Source organism: Papio anubis, unplaced genomic scaffold (assembly GCF_008728515.1).
Source record: "Papio anubis isolate 15944 unplaced genomic scaffold, Panubis1.0 scaffold862, whole genome shotgun sequence".
Taxonomy (NCBI): domain Eukaryota; kingdom Metazoa; phylum Chordata; class Mammalia; order Primates; family Cercopithecidae; genus Papio; species Papio anubis.
This window is the reverse complement of record NW_022168851.1, coordinates 1-13,931: the sequence shown is the minus strand read 5'-3', so window position 1 is coordinate 13,931 and position 13,931 is coordinate 1. Positions and strand designations below refer to the sequence as shown.

The 13,931-nt window shown below is 42.9% G+C and overlaps 1 protein-coding gene across 1 annotated transcript; it reads right to left on the bottom strand.

Moving 5' to 3' along the window:
* Nucleotides 1-429: 429 nt before the first annotated feature.
* On the bottom strand, nt 430-13,358 carry LOC101008548 (coronin-1C). The gene is made up of 7 exons (XM_031662691.1): nt 12,370-13,358; nt 10,953-11,072; nt 9,704-9,808; nt 7,654-7,799; nt 4,250-4,307; nt 3,892-4,137; nt 430-2,866 (listed from the first exon to the last, which is right to left on the bottom strand). Exons 1-7 carry the CDS (start codon nt 12,568-12,570, stop codon nt 2,747-2,749), a joined length of 996 nt encoding a protein of 331 aa, XP_031518551.1. The 5' UTR covers nt 12,571-13,358; the 3' UTR covers nt 430-2,746.
* Nucleotides 13,359-13,931: the final 573 nt, after the last annotated feature.

Below are 13,931 nucleotides of genomic sequence, written 5' to 3'. Positions count from 1 at the left end.
AAAACTGCTTTCAAAGGCTCTGTCAGGAAATCAACTCATAGTATAATAGAACAGTGGCAGCCATGCAGCGAGGGTTCTTTGTGTGGCCACACAGGTATTCCTCTCATCTGAACTACATGGAATTATCATCCTCTTCGCAAGAAAAGGGACTCACAGGGATTAGGAACCCCATCCCAGGACACACCGCTGGCAAAGGTCTGAGGCAGGATCCAAAGGCCCAGGTCTGTTGGAAGCCAAAACACAGTGCTTAACTGGCTTGGAGACCTCACTTGCACTTGAGCTGAGCCACCCGCACGCGCTTCCCCTGTACTCACCCCCAGCGAGGAGTATGCCTCCATGCTCATCCACCAAAGTCAGAGAAGCTATGTCAGGCAGAGAGGTGGGGGCTGCCTCACAGACAGCCAAGGTGTGAAATAAACACAAACACCATTTTGTAATCAATGATTTTTATCTCTGAAAATGGAAGCAAGTGTTTTGACAGAACACTATGGCCACTCTATAAGAGCCGACGTAGGAATAATTCACTGTCCTCTTCCGGGATGTCAGGGCTTAAAAAAAAAAAAAAAAAAAAAAAAAAGACAAAATAGGAAAATAATCCACAATGCTTTGGGCGCCTACTCTGAGTTTGGCTGGGCTTATTCATTAAATAAGTCATAAGCTACAAACTAATATCAGGGTAACTTTCCCTTGCCCTCCTGCTTCTCTTTGAACCACATGCCCTACGGTGTTTCACCACCATCAACAACTTTGTTTACTTCATTAATTCGATATCAGAACCTTAAAACATTTCTGAATCTTAGACACAAAGGTCCTCAGCAGATTACACTGATAAAGAAACAAATACAGGTTTGAATATAACTCATTGTCATTATTGTTTTCTTTACATCTCATGATCCACTTCAATATTAAACACACACATACACACACACGAAACCACATCAAACATTCAGATGCCCTGAAATGGTGGAGACAGCACTCCCAATATTGGCTGGATAAGAACATGGTCCTTTTTCTATACGGGCATTACTCCAAGTTCAGCTGCCACCACACTCTGCCCTCACCCTGGCTCCCTGAATACAGACGTTTCCAACCAGTCCCACGCCCACACCAGCACGAGCATGTGCAAGAATTCCCTTCATGGTCCCAATGGCACTACACATTTCACGTTCAATCACAGACAGCCCCTTCCAGAACAGAGGCTCCTTACATCTTGTTTCCCAAGCATGCACTATAAGAAATTGGAAATGGGGCAAAGTTCTAGCTAACCGAGGAATGAACAGGCAACCAGAGCTCAGTCTCTGGCCCCCTCCAAGTCCGGGGAGCCTCTGTGCTTTGATGCAGCCTTGGTGAGAGATGGAGAGGCGGGGCAGATTAGTTGTGCAGAGGGACATGTTTGTACACATTAAAGCTACAGCAGAGGTCTGCATTCCTGTTTCTGCTTCACTCTTGATCATTCTCCTCAGTCTCAATATTCATTTAATCGCACCCTCTGGCCTCATCTTAGCTTAATGTGGTTAGAGCTAAAAGGCAGGCAGGAAAGAAGGAATGGCTGAGAGAGCCCTGAGAGAGGTCGCAGCACATGTGAGGAAGAGGGTAGAGCAGGAGCTTTGTTGGTGGAAGAAGAGCCACTTCCTCCTCCAACATAGCATGGGGACAGCACGGGGACACAGGATCACCCAGGGCAAATACCCCTCTCCGAATGCCCTCATTTTTAGTCCCCACCACTGTACTCAAGAGCTGGGCAAGCTGCTGAAAAGGGCAAGAACGAACACTCAGCAGTACACACGTCTTCCTGTCCCGGGCACCCTTGTCAAGTATTGACCAAAACCTGAAACCTGAAACATGATGTTTAAAGTGATGAATGCAATAGATCCTAGGTGTGTAACAAACTGCAGAAACACATGCTAGTTTGGGTTAGATTATAATCATCTGAAGCACAGGATAACCAAGAAGCAAAATTCCATTCTGGTACAAACACCCGATTTCTAGAAAAGAGAAAGGAAAGGAAGAAATACGATGTGAGTTTTTTTGATCAGAAGACTCCATGAAATGAGAGCGGTGGTAATATGAATCCACGTGATTTTTCAAGTCTTCCTGTTGTACAGTCATCAAAATGACCAGGTTTGTGCTGCAAAGGAGCCAGCACCATGTGGCTACTGCTTTGATTGTTCTCAGATGAATGTTTATACAAAATAATATCTTATCTTCATTTAGTTTATAAACATACACAGTGCTGTCCCTTTCAAATTAAGGAAAAAAAACCACACACAAATACTGCAAAGTAGCAAAATACAAAGGAAAACAAAGCTACTTTTGGTTTTGGCAACATTAAAAAAGAAAGAAATATAAAAAGCAATGTGGCATTGGTCCCTATTCATTTAAAAAAAAAAAAAAAAGGGTACTTGGGCACGACACAATCAGAATTAGTTTGTTTTCTAAAATTCAGAGTATCTGGGATTTTAAAAGTAGCACTTTTTAAAAAGTTCAACAAGTCACATAACACTTAAAACATCAAAAAAGCTTTCTGATAAAAAGCTCAGCTTTTAAATCACGTTTTGTTTCTGCAAATTTGGGAGACAAATTGAGTTCTTACTGGAATGTGGCCTATGGCTGGTTGACAACTCTGAAATGGAATGTCTCCAAATGGCAGTGCCTCCCTTTCCGCCCTCCCTAGGACCACACCAACAACCAGCTCCCAAGCACAAGTTCTTGCTCCCATTTTTTTGTAGGGGTGGGGGTGGGACCTTCAGGCTGCTATCTTCGCCATCTGCTGTTCTAACTTGGAAATACGCTCATCTTGATTGCAGATTGTGTCTTTTATAGATTTGATCTCTTTTAAAATCTCATCCAACTTGGCTTCATTTTGCTAAGAAAACAAACAAAAAAAGGAGGCAGTGATTAAAATGCAGTAAACAAAGTTCAACACAGTTCAAAACTTGTAAGATATAAAATGCAGTTTTCTGTTTTGCAAATGGCAAGCCATAGTCACCAAGTTGAAAAGAGACATCAAAGCCCTACTGCATCTGGGGCTTTGAACCCAATGAGCACTGGCCGATCTATCTGAAACCCCGTGGCAAAGCGACTGTGTCACAGTGTCACAGTGCCACTTCTGATCCCGAAGCCTGTGCATTTACTCAAATAAAGGGTCTCCTGGGTCCCAATTAGACTATAGGACAAAACAGGCTCCTTCAAGAGTGCCCTACATCACAACCACCCCAATCATTCCATCAAGAGTAACTTCTATCTGACCAGAGCGAGGGCTGACTCTCCCAGAGGCTACAGAGCTCCTGCCATCTGGGAGGCTCCTTCTTGGGAGGGAAACCCTTGCCCTGTGTGTCCACTCCTCCTCTCTTACCCAGGACCTGCTCTCCCGGCAACAGCAGCACTCTCCAGTGGCCACAGCGAGTCAAAGGCAGGCTCGATTCCCTTCACCCCACCACCCAAAGGGCTCTTGCCTAAATCCCCCTTGTTGCCAACCCCACACAGCCAGATCCTTCTGTCGTAACCACTTAGCTACATCTGAACACTTGCCACTGCCTCCTTCCAGGGACCTCCTCTCCCTGGTGCCTATGACCCCACGCTCCCATGATATTTTATTTCTACCCAAATCAGAGAAGGAAGACTGATACCTATCCAAATCTTGGTGGTTTGTGGCCACACTTGGTTCCTTTAATGGGGCTAAAGGAGCTTTAACTCCATTAAAGGAGGCAAGTGTGGCCACAAACCACCACCATCACGTGACCGAGGACCTTCTCCCACTTTTTCATTTACTGAAAACCCCCGTGCACCCAGCTGGGACAGTACTCGCCGACGCCCCGGACCACAAGGGCTTTCCAGACGATAAAGCCCGAACCAGCCAAGCACCCCTGCACTCCAGTCAGTGGTCCTCACCACACTGGCTGTGTCTGTAGTTTTCTTGGGGACGCTGATCAGGTCGCACTTCTTGTTTGCAGTGGGCTTGCTATCCAGAATGTTCTTCTTGACCACCTTGAGATCCCTGTTTTTGCCTGGAATATACCCGTGCTTCAAGGAGATGAGGATTGGGTCTGCATTCTTGCCCTCGAACCACTCTTCTGCCTCCAGCGCGGCCTCTGGCCCCGCTGTGTCAGGATACAGGTCATCTTGGAAAAGGTCAGACTACAAGAGACATTTGGCACCCACGGGTAAGGAAGAAGAAAGGCCTGGGATTTTTGAATTTCATTTTTACATTTGTTTAAAACATGGATTGTCTAGAAAACTGAGCACTCACCTTCCTGGGAACAGTCATGATAATAGGTTCACACTTTCTCTCATGAAGTTTGAAGAATCTTCAGAGGGGAAATAAAGGCAAAGTTGCATTTAGTGAAATATGAGGTTGACTAACAGGATGAATAATGAGTTTTCTACAATGTTGTCTGAAATGTCAAGTGCCTCTTTATCCATCCCCGCAACTGATCCACCCTGGGAATAGGCAGAACTTAGTGTTCCTAGTTGACAAGATGACAGAACGGAAGCTAAGAGTCACTATGCTAGGAAATGGCAGACTGGAGACAAGAACCATGAGTAGAGGTCTATGTATGATGCCAATTATCTGGGGGGCAGACAAACTGGTAGAAATAATAGCAACACTGAAACTGACTCACTTGTGAAAAAATTACCATGTCAACATACAGGAAAGAACACACATCTGTTAGACTGTATCTACAATGCAACGTGGGTACAAGGTCTTCTGCCAGCTTGAGGTGGTTGAACATGTGTAAGTATAAATATGACTTTTAGAAAACAAACCAAAAAAATCGTAGGATTATGATTTTCCCTTCCAAGCAAACCACCTCGTACATGACACTCAAGAAAAAATGTGAAACTATCCAAAATGTGGAAAGAGAATGTAAAGCAACTTGCACTGTAATATTGGAAGAAGGGAGCAAAGAGTTCTGTAATGGGGAAGAAAGGTAAAACATTTTTGTTTGTATTGTACAAGAGAACTAAACAGACCAGAAATGACTTCTCTTATGATGACTCTGATAAGGTCCAGCCAATTTTCTTTGTCAGTCAAGATGGGAAACAATAAAAAAATCTCTCTAAAGCTCCTGGCAAAAGAGGTGGCCTTAGTGAGCATTCTGTCCAGATCACCAGATCAAATGGCTCGTGTGCAAGGGGGGAGTTGAGTGTAGGCGTCAATGCTGCTGGGGAAATGTTTTTTGAATTCCAAGAGTTTAAGTCAGAGAAGACACGGCCACATCAAATATGCAAAACCAGTGAAACTCATTTCTCCTGGAAACCTGCAGCCTTTGGCATCTGATACTGGGCAGGAGTCCATTGAAGACAACCTGGCAGATACATTGCTCTAACGCATCAGGGGAACAAAAGCTGAGTAGAGCTCAGGGTGGTAAAGGTTTATAAAATCATCGTCCTCTTTAAAGGGAAGGTTGTGTCAAATGTGCCTCTTTACTATTTAAACCAAAAACCAAAAGAGTCCCAAATACACCAAAAACTTTTTTTTTTTTTTTTGAGACCGGGTCTTGCTCTATCGCCCAGGCTGGAGTGCAGTGGCACAAGCTCACTGAGGCCTTGACCTCCTGGGCTCAAGCAAATCCTCCCACCTCAGCCTCTGGAGTAACGGGGACCACAGGTACATACTACCACACCTGGCTAATTTTTTTAATGTTTTGTAGAGACAGGGTCTCACTAGATTGTCCATACTGCTCTTGAACTCCCAGGCTCAAGTGATCCTCCCACCTTGGCCTCCCAAAGTGTTGGGATTAGAGGGTGAACCACCACTCCTGGCCCAAAAACATTTTTAAAGACCGATTTAATGAAAATTCTGTGGTTAGTATAGCAAATAAAAAGACTGACTTCGCTTTGACTTCCAGCTGTACTACTAAAACCCATGAGAGTGTGACAACCTCAGCAAGCCTTAAGTTCTTCATCCATAAAACGGGGATAAAAGTAACACCTACCACATAGGATTGTTATGAAAAGTAAGAGGTAGCAAGTAGCATATTTAGCACAGTGCCTGCCATACAATAAATGCTCAAGAAACACTTCATAAATCGGAGACATTCCAAACAACTGTGTTTATAGTATGTGGAACTTTTAGATGACAACAAATGTGTTTTGAAATACTGGATGTAATCATAAACTCGAATTCAGTCTATTTTGAACCACATTTTGATTAGTTTGGTTTAAACCACAATTTTCAATTATCTGTAACAGCTTTCCTTCATTATTCCAACTAAAACAAACAAACAAAAACTCCCATAGAAAGTTTTGGTTTGTTTGTTTTTGTTTGTTTGAGACAGTTTCACTCTGTTGGCCAGGCTGGAGTACAGTGGCACCATCTTGGCTCACTGCAACCTCCACCTTCCGGGTTCAAGGGATTCTCCTGCCTCAGCCTCCCAGGTAGCTGGGATTACAGGCACCCACCACCACACACAGCTAATTTTTGTATTTTTACTAGAGATTAATATAAAAAGGGGGCTTATAAAAATTCTTTTACTTTTATTTTGAAAGACATAAGCATCAATTCTTTAATTGTGAGATCAGAACAGCAAGGTTTTTAAAAGTCTGTATAAACACAGTGTTATACAAATGTTTGGTATGACCCTTCATGTGATGATGTAATGCTAATTATTCTGTTGGTTGAAATGGCTAGTGGTCACTGAGTCTCAGAGGGTACATTTGTTGACTAGCATGAGAAAAAAGCCTGTCCCTTAGGAAGCCCAGCATTTAGAATATGAATTTTTTAAAAATCAGAAGTAGTACAGAGAGGTAGAAATTAAATCATAGCTGAACTTCCTAAATCAAGCTAACCTATCGCCCCACTGTAGGACCTTTGGTTTCTCTATTTTAGGACCAGTGGGGCCCCAAATACAGTTCTGATTCTGGTTCTTCCACTCATAGGGTAGGAAAACTGCCCCCTTTCCATCCTCAGCCAGGCTTCCCCCATTGCCCACCAGGGAACACTGACCATGACCTCAGTTCGAAGATTAAAAAATGTAGCTGGGATTACAGGCACCCACCACCACACCCAGCACATCTCACTTTTTATCATCATCTGAATGCCTGGTGATACCAGAGCAATACAGCTACAAGACATTCTATGAAGCCCAGCACGTTTCACTATTTCAGTAGGTGTGCAATACACCCCAGCTATGCCACTTAATTGCTGCACTTCAGTTATCTGGGCAGGAAATGAGGTACTAATTCCACAGTACACACAAGGATAGAAAGAAATGGGCTTCATAGAATTCCTTGTAGCTGTATTGCTCTGGTATCACCAGGCATTCAGATGATGATAAAAAGTGAGATGTGCTGGGTGTGGTGGTGGGTGCCTGTAATCCCAGCTACTTGGAAGGCTAAGGCAGGAGAATTGCTTGAACCAGGGAGGTGAAGGTTGCAGTGAGCCGAGATCACAACACTGCACTTCTGCATGGGCAACAGAGCAAGACTCTGTCTCAAAAAAAAAAAGTGAGATTTTTTCCTAATGAAGAAACTCGGTTTTAGTGAGTATCCTTAGAAAAGTGCCATCTGACGGCAATGGGTACAATTCTACTACTTTCTTGCTCAGAATGGTCAGATATTTTTAAGATCTGAAGTATATGCTAGTCTAAGTACAAATAATTGTCACACAGTTACACCAACCTAGAATACTTGACAATCTCGATTCTTTACCTGGCAATCTCACATTTGTTAACATCAAGTCCCCTCTTGGGCATGTAACCCATCCCTCTCTGAGGCTCCTTGCTGCTGAATGTGTTGAGGTAGTGGACGTACGGGGATTCATCCGTGATCTCAAAATAGCGAATACTGCTGTCACCCTGTAAGAAACCAGAGACAAGTCTGTGTCTGATTGTTAACTGAAACCTCTGGATTATGTGGGTGTCTCTTTCCTCTATAAACCCAGCATTAGTTGGGACCCCACTTCAGTAGCTGACCTTTTCTTCCTCATAAAGAGGCTTGCCTAAAGCATATGACAGTTTCTTTTCCTCACAAAGTAACTCCTCACTTATCAAATACTAGCATGCCTTTTAAGAGGTCTCTTTGGCCTCCTACAAAAGGCTTTAATTTTACTCCCCTGAGCCTCGGCACCAGGCCAGGGTTAGGGCAAAAACGTTAATGCCTCTGCCAAACAGCTACATTGCAATTCAACTTCGAAAAACAAACAAACAAACAAAGACTAAGAGAATTGCTGAGAATGCAATTATTGATTTAAGTATAACGCAATGCTGTTCACAGACCTAAGGGCACCAATACCAGGCACTGATGATATTGATGATAAAAAGTGAGATTTTTCTAATGAAGAAACTCAGTTTTAGTGAGTATCCTCAGAATGTGCCATCTCATGGCAATGTGTACAATTCTACTACTTTCTTGCTTAGAAGAGTCAGATATCTTTAAGTGCTGAAGCATATGTTAGTCTAAGTACAAATAATTGTCACACAGTTACACCAACCTGAACAATGATGGCAATCTTGTCTGGCAGAGAGGAGATATACATATATGTAAGAAAGAAGAAGACAAAAATAGCTAGGTGGTATCATGCCTCAACAGTGCTCCCAGTTCTCATGATTTCCATTTGTCTCAATGATTGAGATATCTAAAGCAATGGAAAAGAAGCTAAACCCTTACTAGTCATTTCTGCATACCCAAAAGAATTTTCCATCTAATGTTACTAATATCTGAGTAACTGCTCATTTTGTTTGCTTTAATTCAGTCAAGGGCAACAATGGCAAGGTAAATGTACTTAACACCTGTTAACATCTGCAGTAAAATGGCTTTCAAGGAAACAGACAAGATCTCTGTTTCTAAAACAATGACCTATAAAAATGTAAAGCAGGTCTGCAGCATGCTCAATCAACTATGAAAAGCAAACATCACCAGCTTTACCACCCAGCGAAGGGCTATCTAACAGGTCTGGGGACTACCTCAACAGCTCTACTGTTATTAAATTATTTCAACTACAAAAAGTTCTAAGGGAAATTGAGCCTACAAAAAAAGGGGGGGGAATTATAAGGTTCCCACTTAAAAAATGAAATCACAAAGCTACCCACAGTGTAGGCATGCTGAGCTCATAAGGCAGGAGGAAGGTTTTTGGAGTTCAGTGTGGAGTCTCCCTATAACTATTATCACCCCTGAGCTTTAGTCAGGCCTCGTATCTTCAAGCCCAGGGCCCTGGCACTGAACCCCCAGAAACAAGAACCCTCTGGAGAGTCTTTGAGGCCCTCAAAAGTTTGCATCCACAAAGCACCATTCTCCTTCCAAGTCTATGGTGTGTGGTACTAAGTACACACATGCTCATCTAGGGTTATCCAACAAATTTCAGCATTCGATGTGGCCAACTGGTTGCCCATCCCTGACACAAGTACAGATAAATCTAAAATCACCAATCAGGTAGCACTGCTAGGTGAAAATGAAACACCAGTGTGTCTTCTTTTTTTCACAAGAGCGCCCTGATTGGAGCATTTTCCCCAGCACTCCAGCCCAACCCCTGCTTCAGTCAAAAGTATGGAACATGGCGTGTTATCATTGCACAACTGGCAAGCTGCACACAGTCCAGTCTCAAGACCTAAAAAATACCAAATTATCTGTCCTTAGCTTATAACATACACACACAAATTAGAAAAAGTAAACAGATACAACACATTGCCCCTCCTCTAAATCTCTGAAGGATAAATGTTTCCACTTATAGGATTTACCACCAAACATCAAAATTACTGTTTACCTTTCCACATAAGTAAATGATGCTGGTGTCAGGGTCATAGAAAGGCAGCAACACCCCATTGCTAGTGTCCATCTCATGAAGAGCAATTGGTTCCTGCATATTTTTCTGGGGGGAAGATAATAATACATATATGTGTGTGTATACATTTTTTTAAAAATAAATTTTTATGACCTTATTAGACATTCTTCTATCCTAATTAAGTGAGCCATTTTCCTAGAATAATAGAACTTTGAACTATGCACATACAATACTCATACATGGAAACAGCAACAGGGATGCTAAATGAGATCCAATTCACTAAAAATTTCACTGACTGGACAACATAATGCACGCATACATCAATGTGATTTCATGACAATGATGAGAGCACCCTTCTCCTTTGTTACTGTTTTCTTTTTCTTTTTTTAAGACTGAGTCTCCCTCTGTTGCCCAGGCTGGAGTGCAGTAGTGCTATCTCGGCTCACTGCAACCTCCGCCTCCCAGGTTCCAGAGATTTTCCTGCCTCAGCCTCATGAGAGCTAGGATTACAGGCACATGCCACCACCCCTGGCTAATTTTTGTATTTTTAGCAGACACAGAGTTTCACCATGTTGGCCAGGCTGGTCTCCAACTCCTGGCCTCAAGTGATCCAGCTGCCTCAGCCTCCCGAAGTGATGGTATTACAGGGATGAGCCACTGTGCCCACCCTATTTTATTTTTTAAAAGTACTTTTTAAATTATAAAATATGTGTGCTTTTAAAAAGTTGAAAGATATAAAATAGAACATAAAAATCATTCCATATTCCAAAATCCTACAGCCCAGTGGGTGGCAGAAGCTATTATCATTTTGATCTATTTCCTTTCCACACATGTACACACTGAGATTGAGCTGATTCTATGTATGTTGTATTTTTCCCCACTTAAGCTAATTATGAACATTTTCCCAAGCATGACTATTTTGATTTAAACAACTGATCGTATTATTTATGAAATATGAACTTATTTCCCAAATCCAAAACACTAGATTCTTCATACGTTCTTTTTAAAAAATATAGTCAACAGCCTCTTCAGGATTATCAAAAGTATGTCTTTGAAATACATTTACCAGTAAGTCTCCAATGAGGATAAGAACTTCACATCCAATTTAAGATGAGCAGGCGTTTAGAAAACTACACTAAGAATCCCATAATCTACTTACTCACCGGAAGACCTGCTTAGAACAGACAGAAAACTCAAGTGAAAGCAAGCAGAAAAGCCGGGGAGGGCGTACCGGATTCCAGAGAGCCAGCTGCCGCTCACTCATGCGGCTGAACCCAGTGGTGAAGACATTGCCATCGGCCAGGAAGATGGCTCTCATGGGTCTTGCTCCTTCATGTGCTTTCTCCTTCTCCTGGAGAGCAAAAAGGCACATGCCACACATTAAACTGCAAGAAGACAAGGTGAGTGGGGAAACTCAGGCATAGATCCAACCTCACCCACTGCCATTCATGTTCACCTGGGTGTAGGAGGGAAGTCAGTGTTAACCATCCCCCTTCCCCAGATGAGGAAACAAAGAGATACTATGTGATCTGGCCAAGGCCGCTCCGTGAGGCAGCAAGAGTGCCAGGATTTGACTCAGAAGCCTCACTCTCTCCACCATAACCCGCAGCCAACCCAAGTCTATGCACTGCGAAAATCCAACACACGAAAGGACCCTGACGAATGTTCGTTTCTCAAGGATAATAACATAAGATTAGGAACGCCCTACCATTTCTACCAATATCATAGGGCAGAAAGAAGCCTTGTCTAGTTAACTCCTTCCTTGACCTTGGTAGTTTAATGAATGCACTAGGACAACCCTTGGAAGATGTCGGGTGGAGAAAACACTTTACACAGGGCTGGGCAAGTCCCCAGGGCTCAGTAAGCACCGGCTACTATCATCGCCCAACTCTTGAAAAGAAATGCTGCCAAAGAATAACCACATCCCAAGAAGGGCCTCAGAGTGTGGCAAGTGAGGCCTTCTCAGACTCACTACGTGTAGTTTCAACACTGACTGAAGACCCGAATGTCCATCTTTTGTCAGGGTATGTGATTTTGTTGAGGTCCAGTTTGGTTGGCAGAAACTAAGACACTAAGCTGATTAGAGAACCTGTTGCTTTTCACCGGGCTCCTTTTTTTTTTTTGGTATTTTTAGTAGAGATAGTGTTTCATCATGTTGGCCAGGCTAGTCTCTCTCAAACTCCTGACCTCAAATGATCCACTCACCTTGGCCTCCCAAAGTGCTGGGATTACAGGCGTGAGCCACCATGCCCGGCCACCTGTTGCATCTTTAATAGTTGTGTTTGGAAAAGGGTGAGGAACTGATTCATCAATATTCAATACTAAGCTGCAAAATCAGGAATGCAGCCAATTGGTTTAATTGATCAAGACTTATAAACTCTTAAGGACTCTAGTGAACTGATACAAACTATTTCTTTGTGAAAAAAGGCTACAAAGTGAGAGACTTGAGTAAAAGCTGGAAAATTTACAACTCTGGAGAGAAGCACAACTGGGGAGACAGAAGCCTTTATAAGCCTTTTCTTATTCACAGTTAGTGTCTACACACAACAGGGTCCCACTGACCAGTACTGCTGCCTGCCTTAAAAAGCAAAGAGCTCACACTCAGTCAAGTGCCCTGACTACTGAGATTTCATACTAGGAATACTCACAGCAACTATCTCTTGTTTCCTGGGATCAATGACTCTCACTTTCTTGTCTTTGGAAGCTGTGCAGATCAGACTGCCATTCCGGTTCCAGCTTACATTGTAAATCATGTCTGAATGCATATCGTCCAAGTTTATAAGGGCTTCCCCTGTTCCTACATTCCAGATGATAATGGCATTATCACAGCCTAAAACAGGCAAAACCATCAGAGATTAAAAGATTAGAAACACCTATACAACACACTCAGAAAACTACAGATACAGTGAGAATATATGTGTGTATATGTAGAGAAAGAGAGAGAGAAAAGATGCGGCTGATTGTCAGAGACCCTACTAGAGGCCCTACTTACTAAGAGAGTTAAAAACTGAAGTGACAAAGAAAGAGTTTGTATAAAACAAATAAAGATGTTAAAGTAAAAACACAACTTGTTAAGTTTGCAACTTGTTAACTTTGGGTTCATATGAAACAATCAACCAAACAAAAACAAAGAAAAAACCAAAACAGAACCCTATTTTCTTTAAAGAGTTAACTGGGCTGGTAGACCCAAGTGACTTCAAGTTTCCTTTTCTAGTAAAACAAGCATCAGGGCGAATATAGCTTATTTCTCTGCCAAATAAACTAAAAATAAAAGGTTTAAATAACTGTTTAGGGCACTCAATAAAAACTCTGGGCGGCAGGTTATTCAAATCAGTGAGGCTCTAAGACACAGCTTTGGGATATTAAAGTATGGTGCAACAGTGGAAGGGAAAAAGCCAAGAGTAAGGCCTGTTTGCTCACAACAGAGCTGTACCTTTAAATGAAGAGAAAAATAGACCAAGACTGCTCTGATCATGGTGAGAAGCCCAAACTGTAATCAAGTAGCTACATGGATTCAGAAACGGATTCTGAAAGAGGCCCATGATGTCAACTCAGTCACCACCTCAGCTCACCAACTCTTTCCTTCCTTCAAGGGTCTGCCCCAAGCCTCCAGGTCCCTTTAAAAAGAGGCAGCATGTGTTGCTTGCTGGCTGGGTGCGGTGGCTCATGCCTGTAATCCCAGCACTTTGGGAGGCCGAGGCGGGCGGATCATGAGGTCAGATGGAGACCATCCTGGCTAACACGGTGAAACCCTGTCTCTACTAAAAATACAAAAAATTAGCCAGGTGTGGTGGTGCACACCTGTAGTCCCAGCTACTTGGGAGGCTGAGGCAGGAGAATGGCGTGAACCCAGGAGGCGGAGCTTGCAGTGAGCCGAGTCCGCGCCACTGCACTCCAGGAATGAAGAGCACAGGGAAAGAGTAAAAATGTGTCCAATGAGAATCAAAAATTGTTCACATAAAAGTAAGTATAAGAGACCCAATGTGGTGGCTCACACCTGTAATCTCAGCACTTTGGGATGCCCGCGTGGAAGGATTACTTGACGCCAGGATTTTGAGACCAGCCTGGACAACATAAAAAGACCCTATCTCTATAAAAAATTTAAAAAAAAAGAAAAAGAAAAAAAAGCCAGGCATAGTGGTGCATGCCTTGGGAGGCTGAGGCAGGAGAATGGCGTGAACCCAGGAGGCGGAGCTTGCAGTGAGCCGAG

Bases quoted from the DNA above. Each gene is read 5' to 3' on its own strand.
- LOC101008548 (XM_031662691.1), bottom strand. From the start codon at position 12,570: ATGGTTTTGCCTGTTTTAGGCTGTGATAATGCCATTATCATCTGGAAT. The intron at 11,073-12,369 runs GTGAGTATTCCT...TTTGCTCTCCAG, and splicing joins GGAAACAAGAGATAGTTGCT to GAGAAGGAGAAAGCACATGA. The intron at 4,308-7,653 runs GTAAAGAATCGA...TCCCCTCTGAAG, and splicing joins AACAAATGTGAGATTGCCAG to ATTCTTCAAACTTCATGAGA.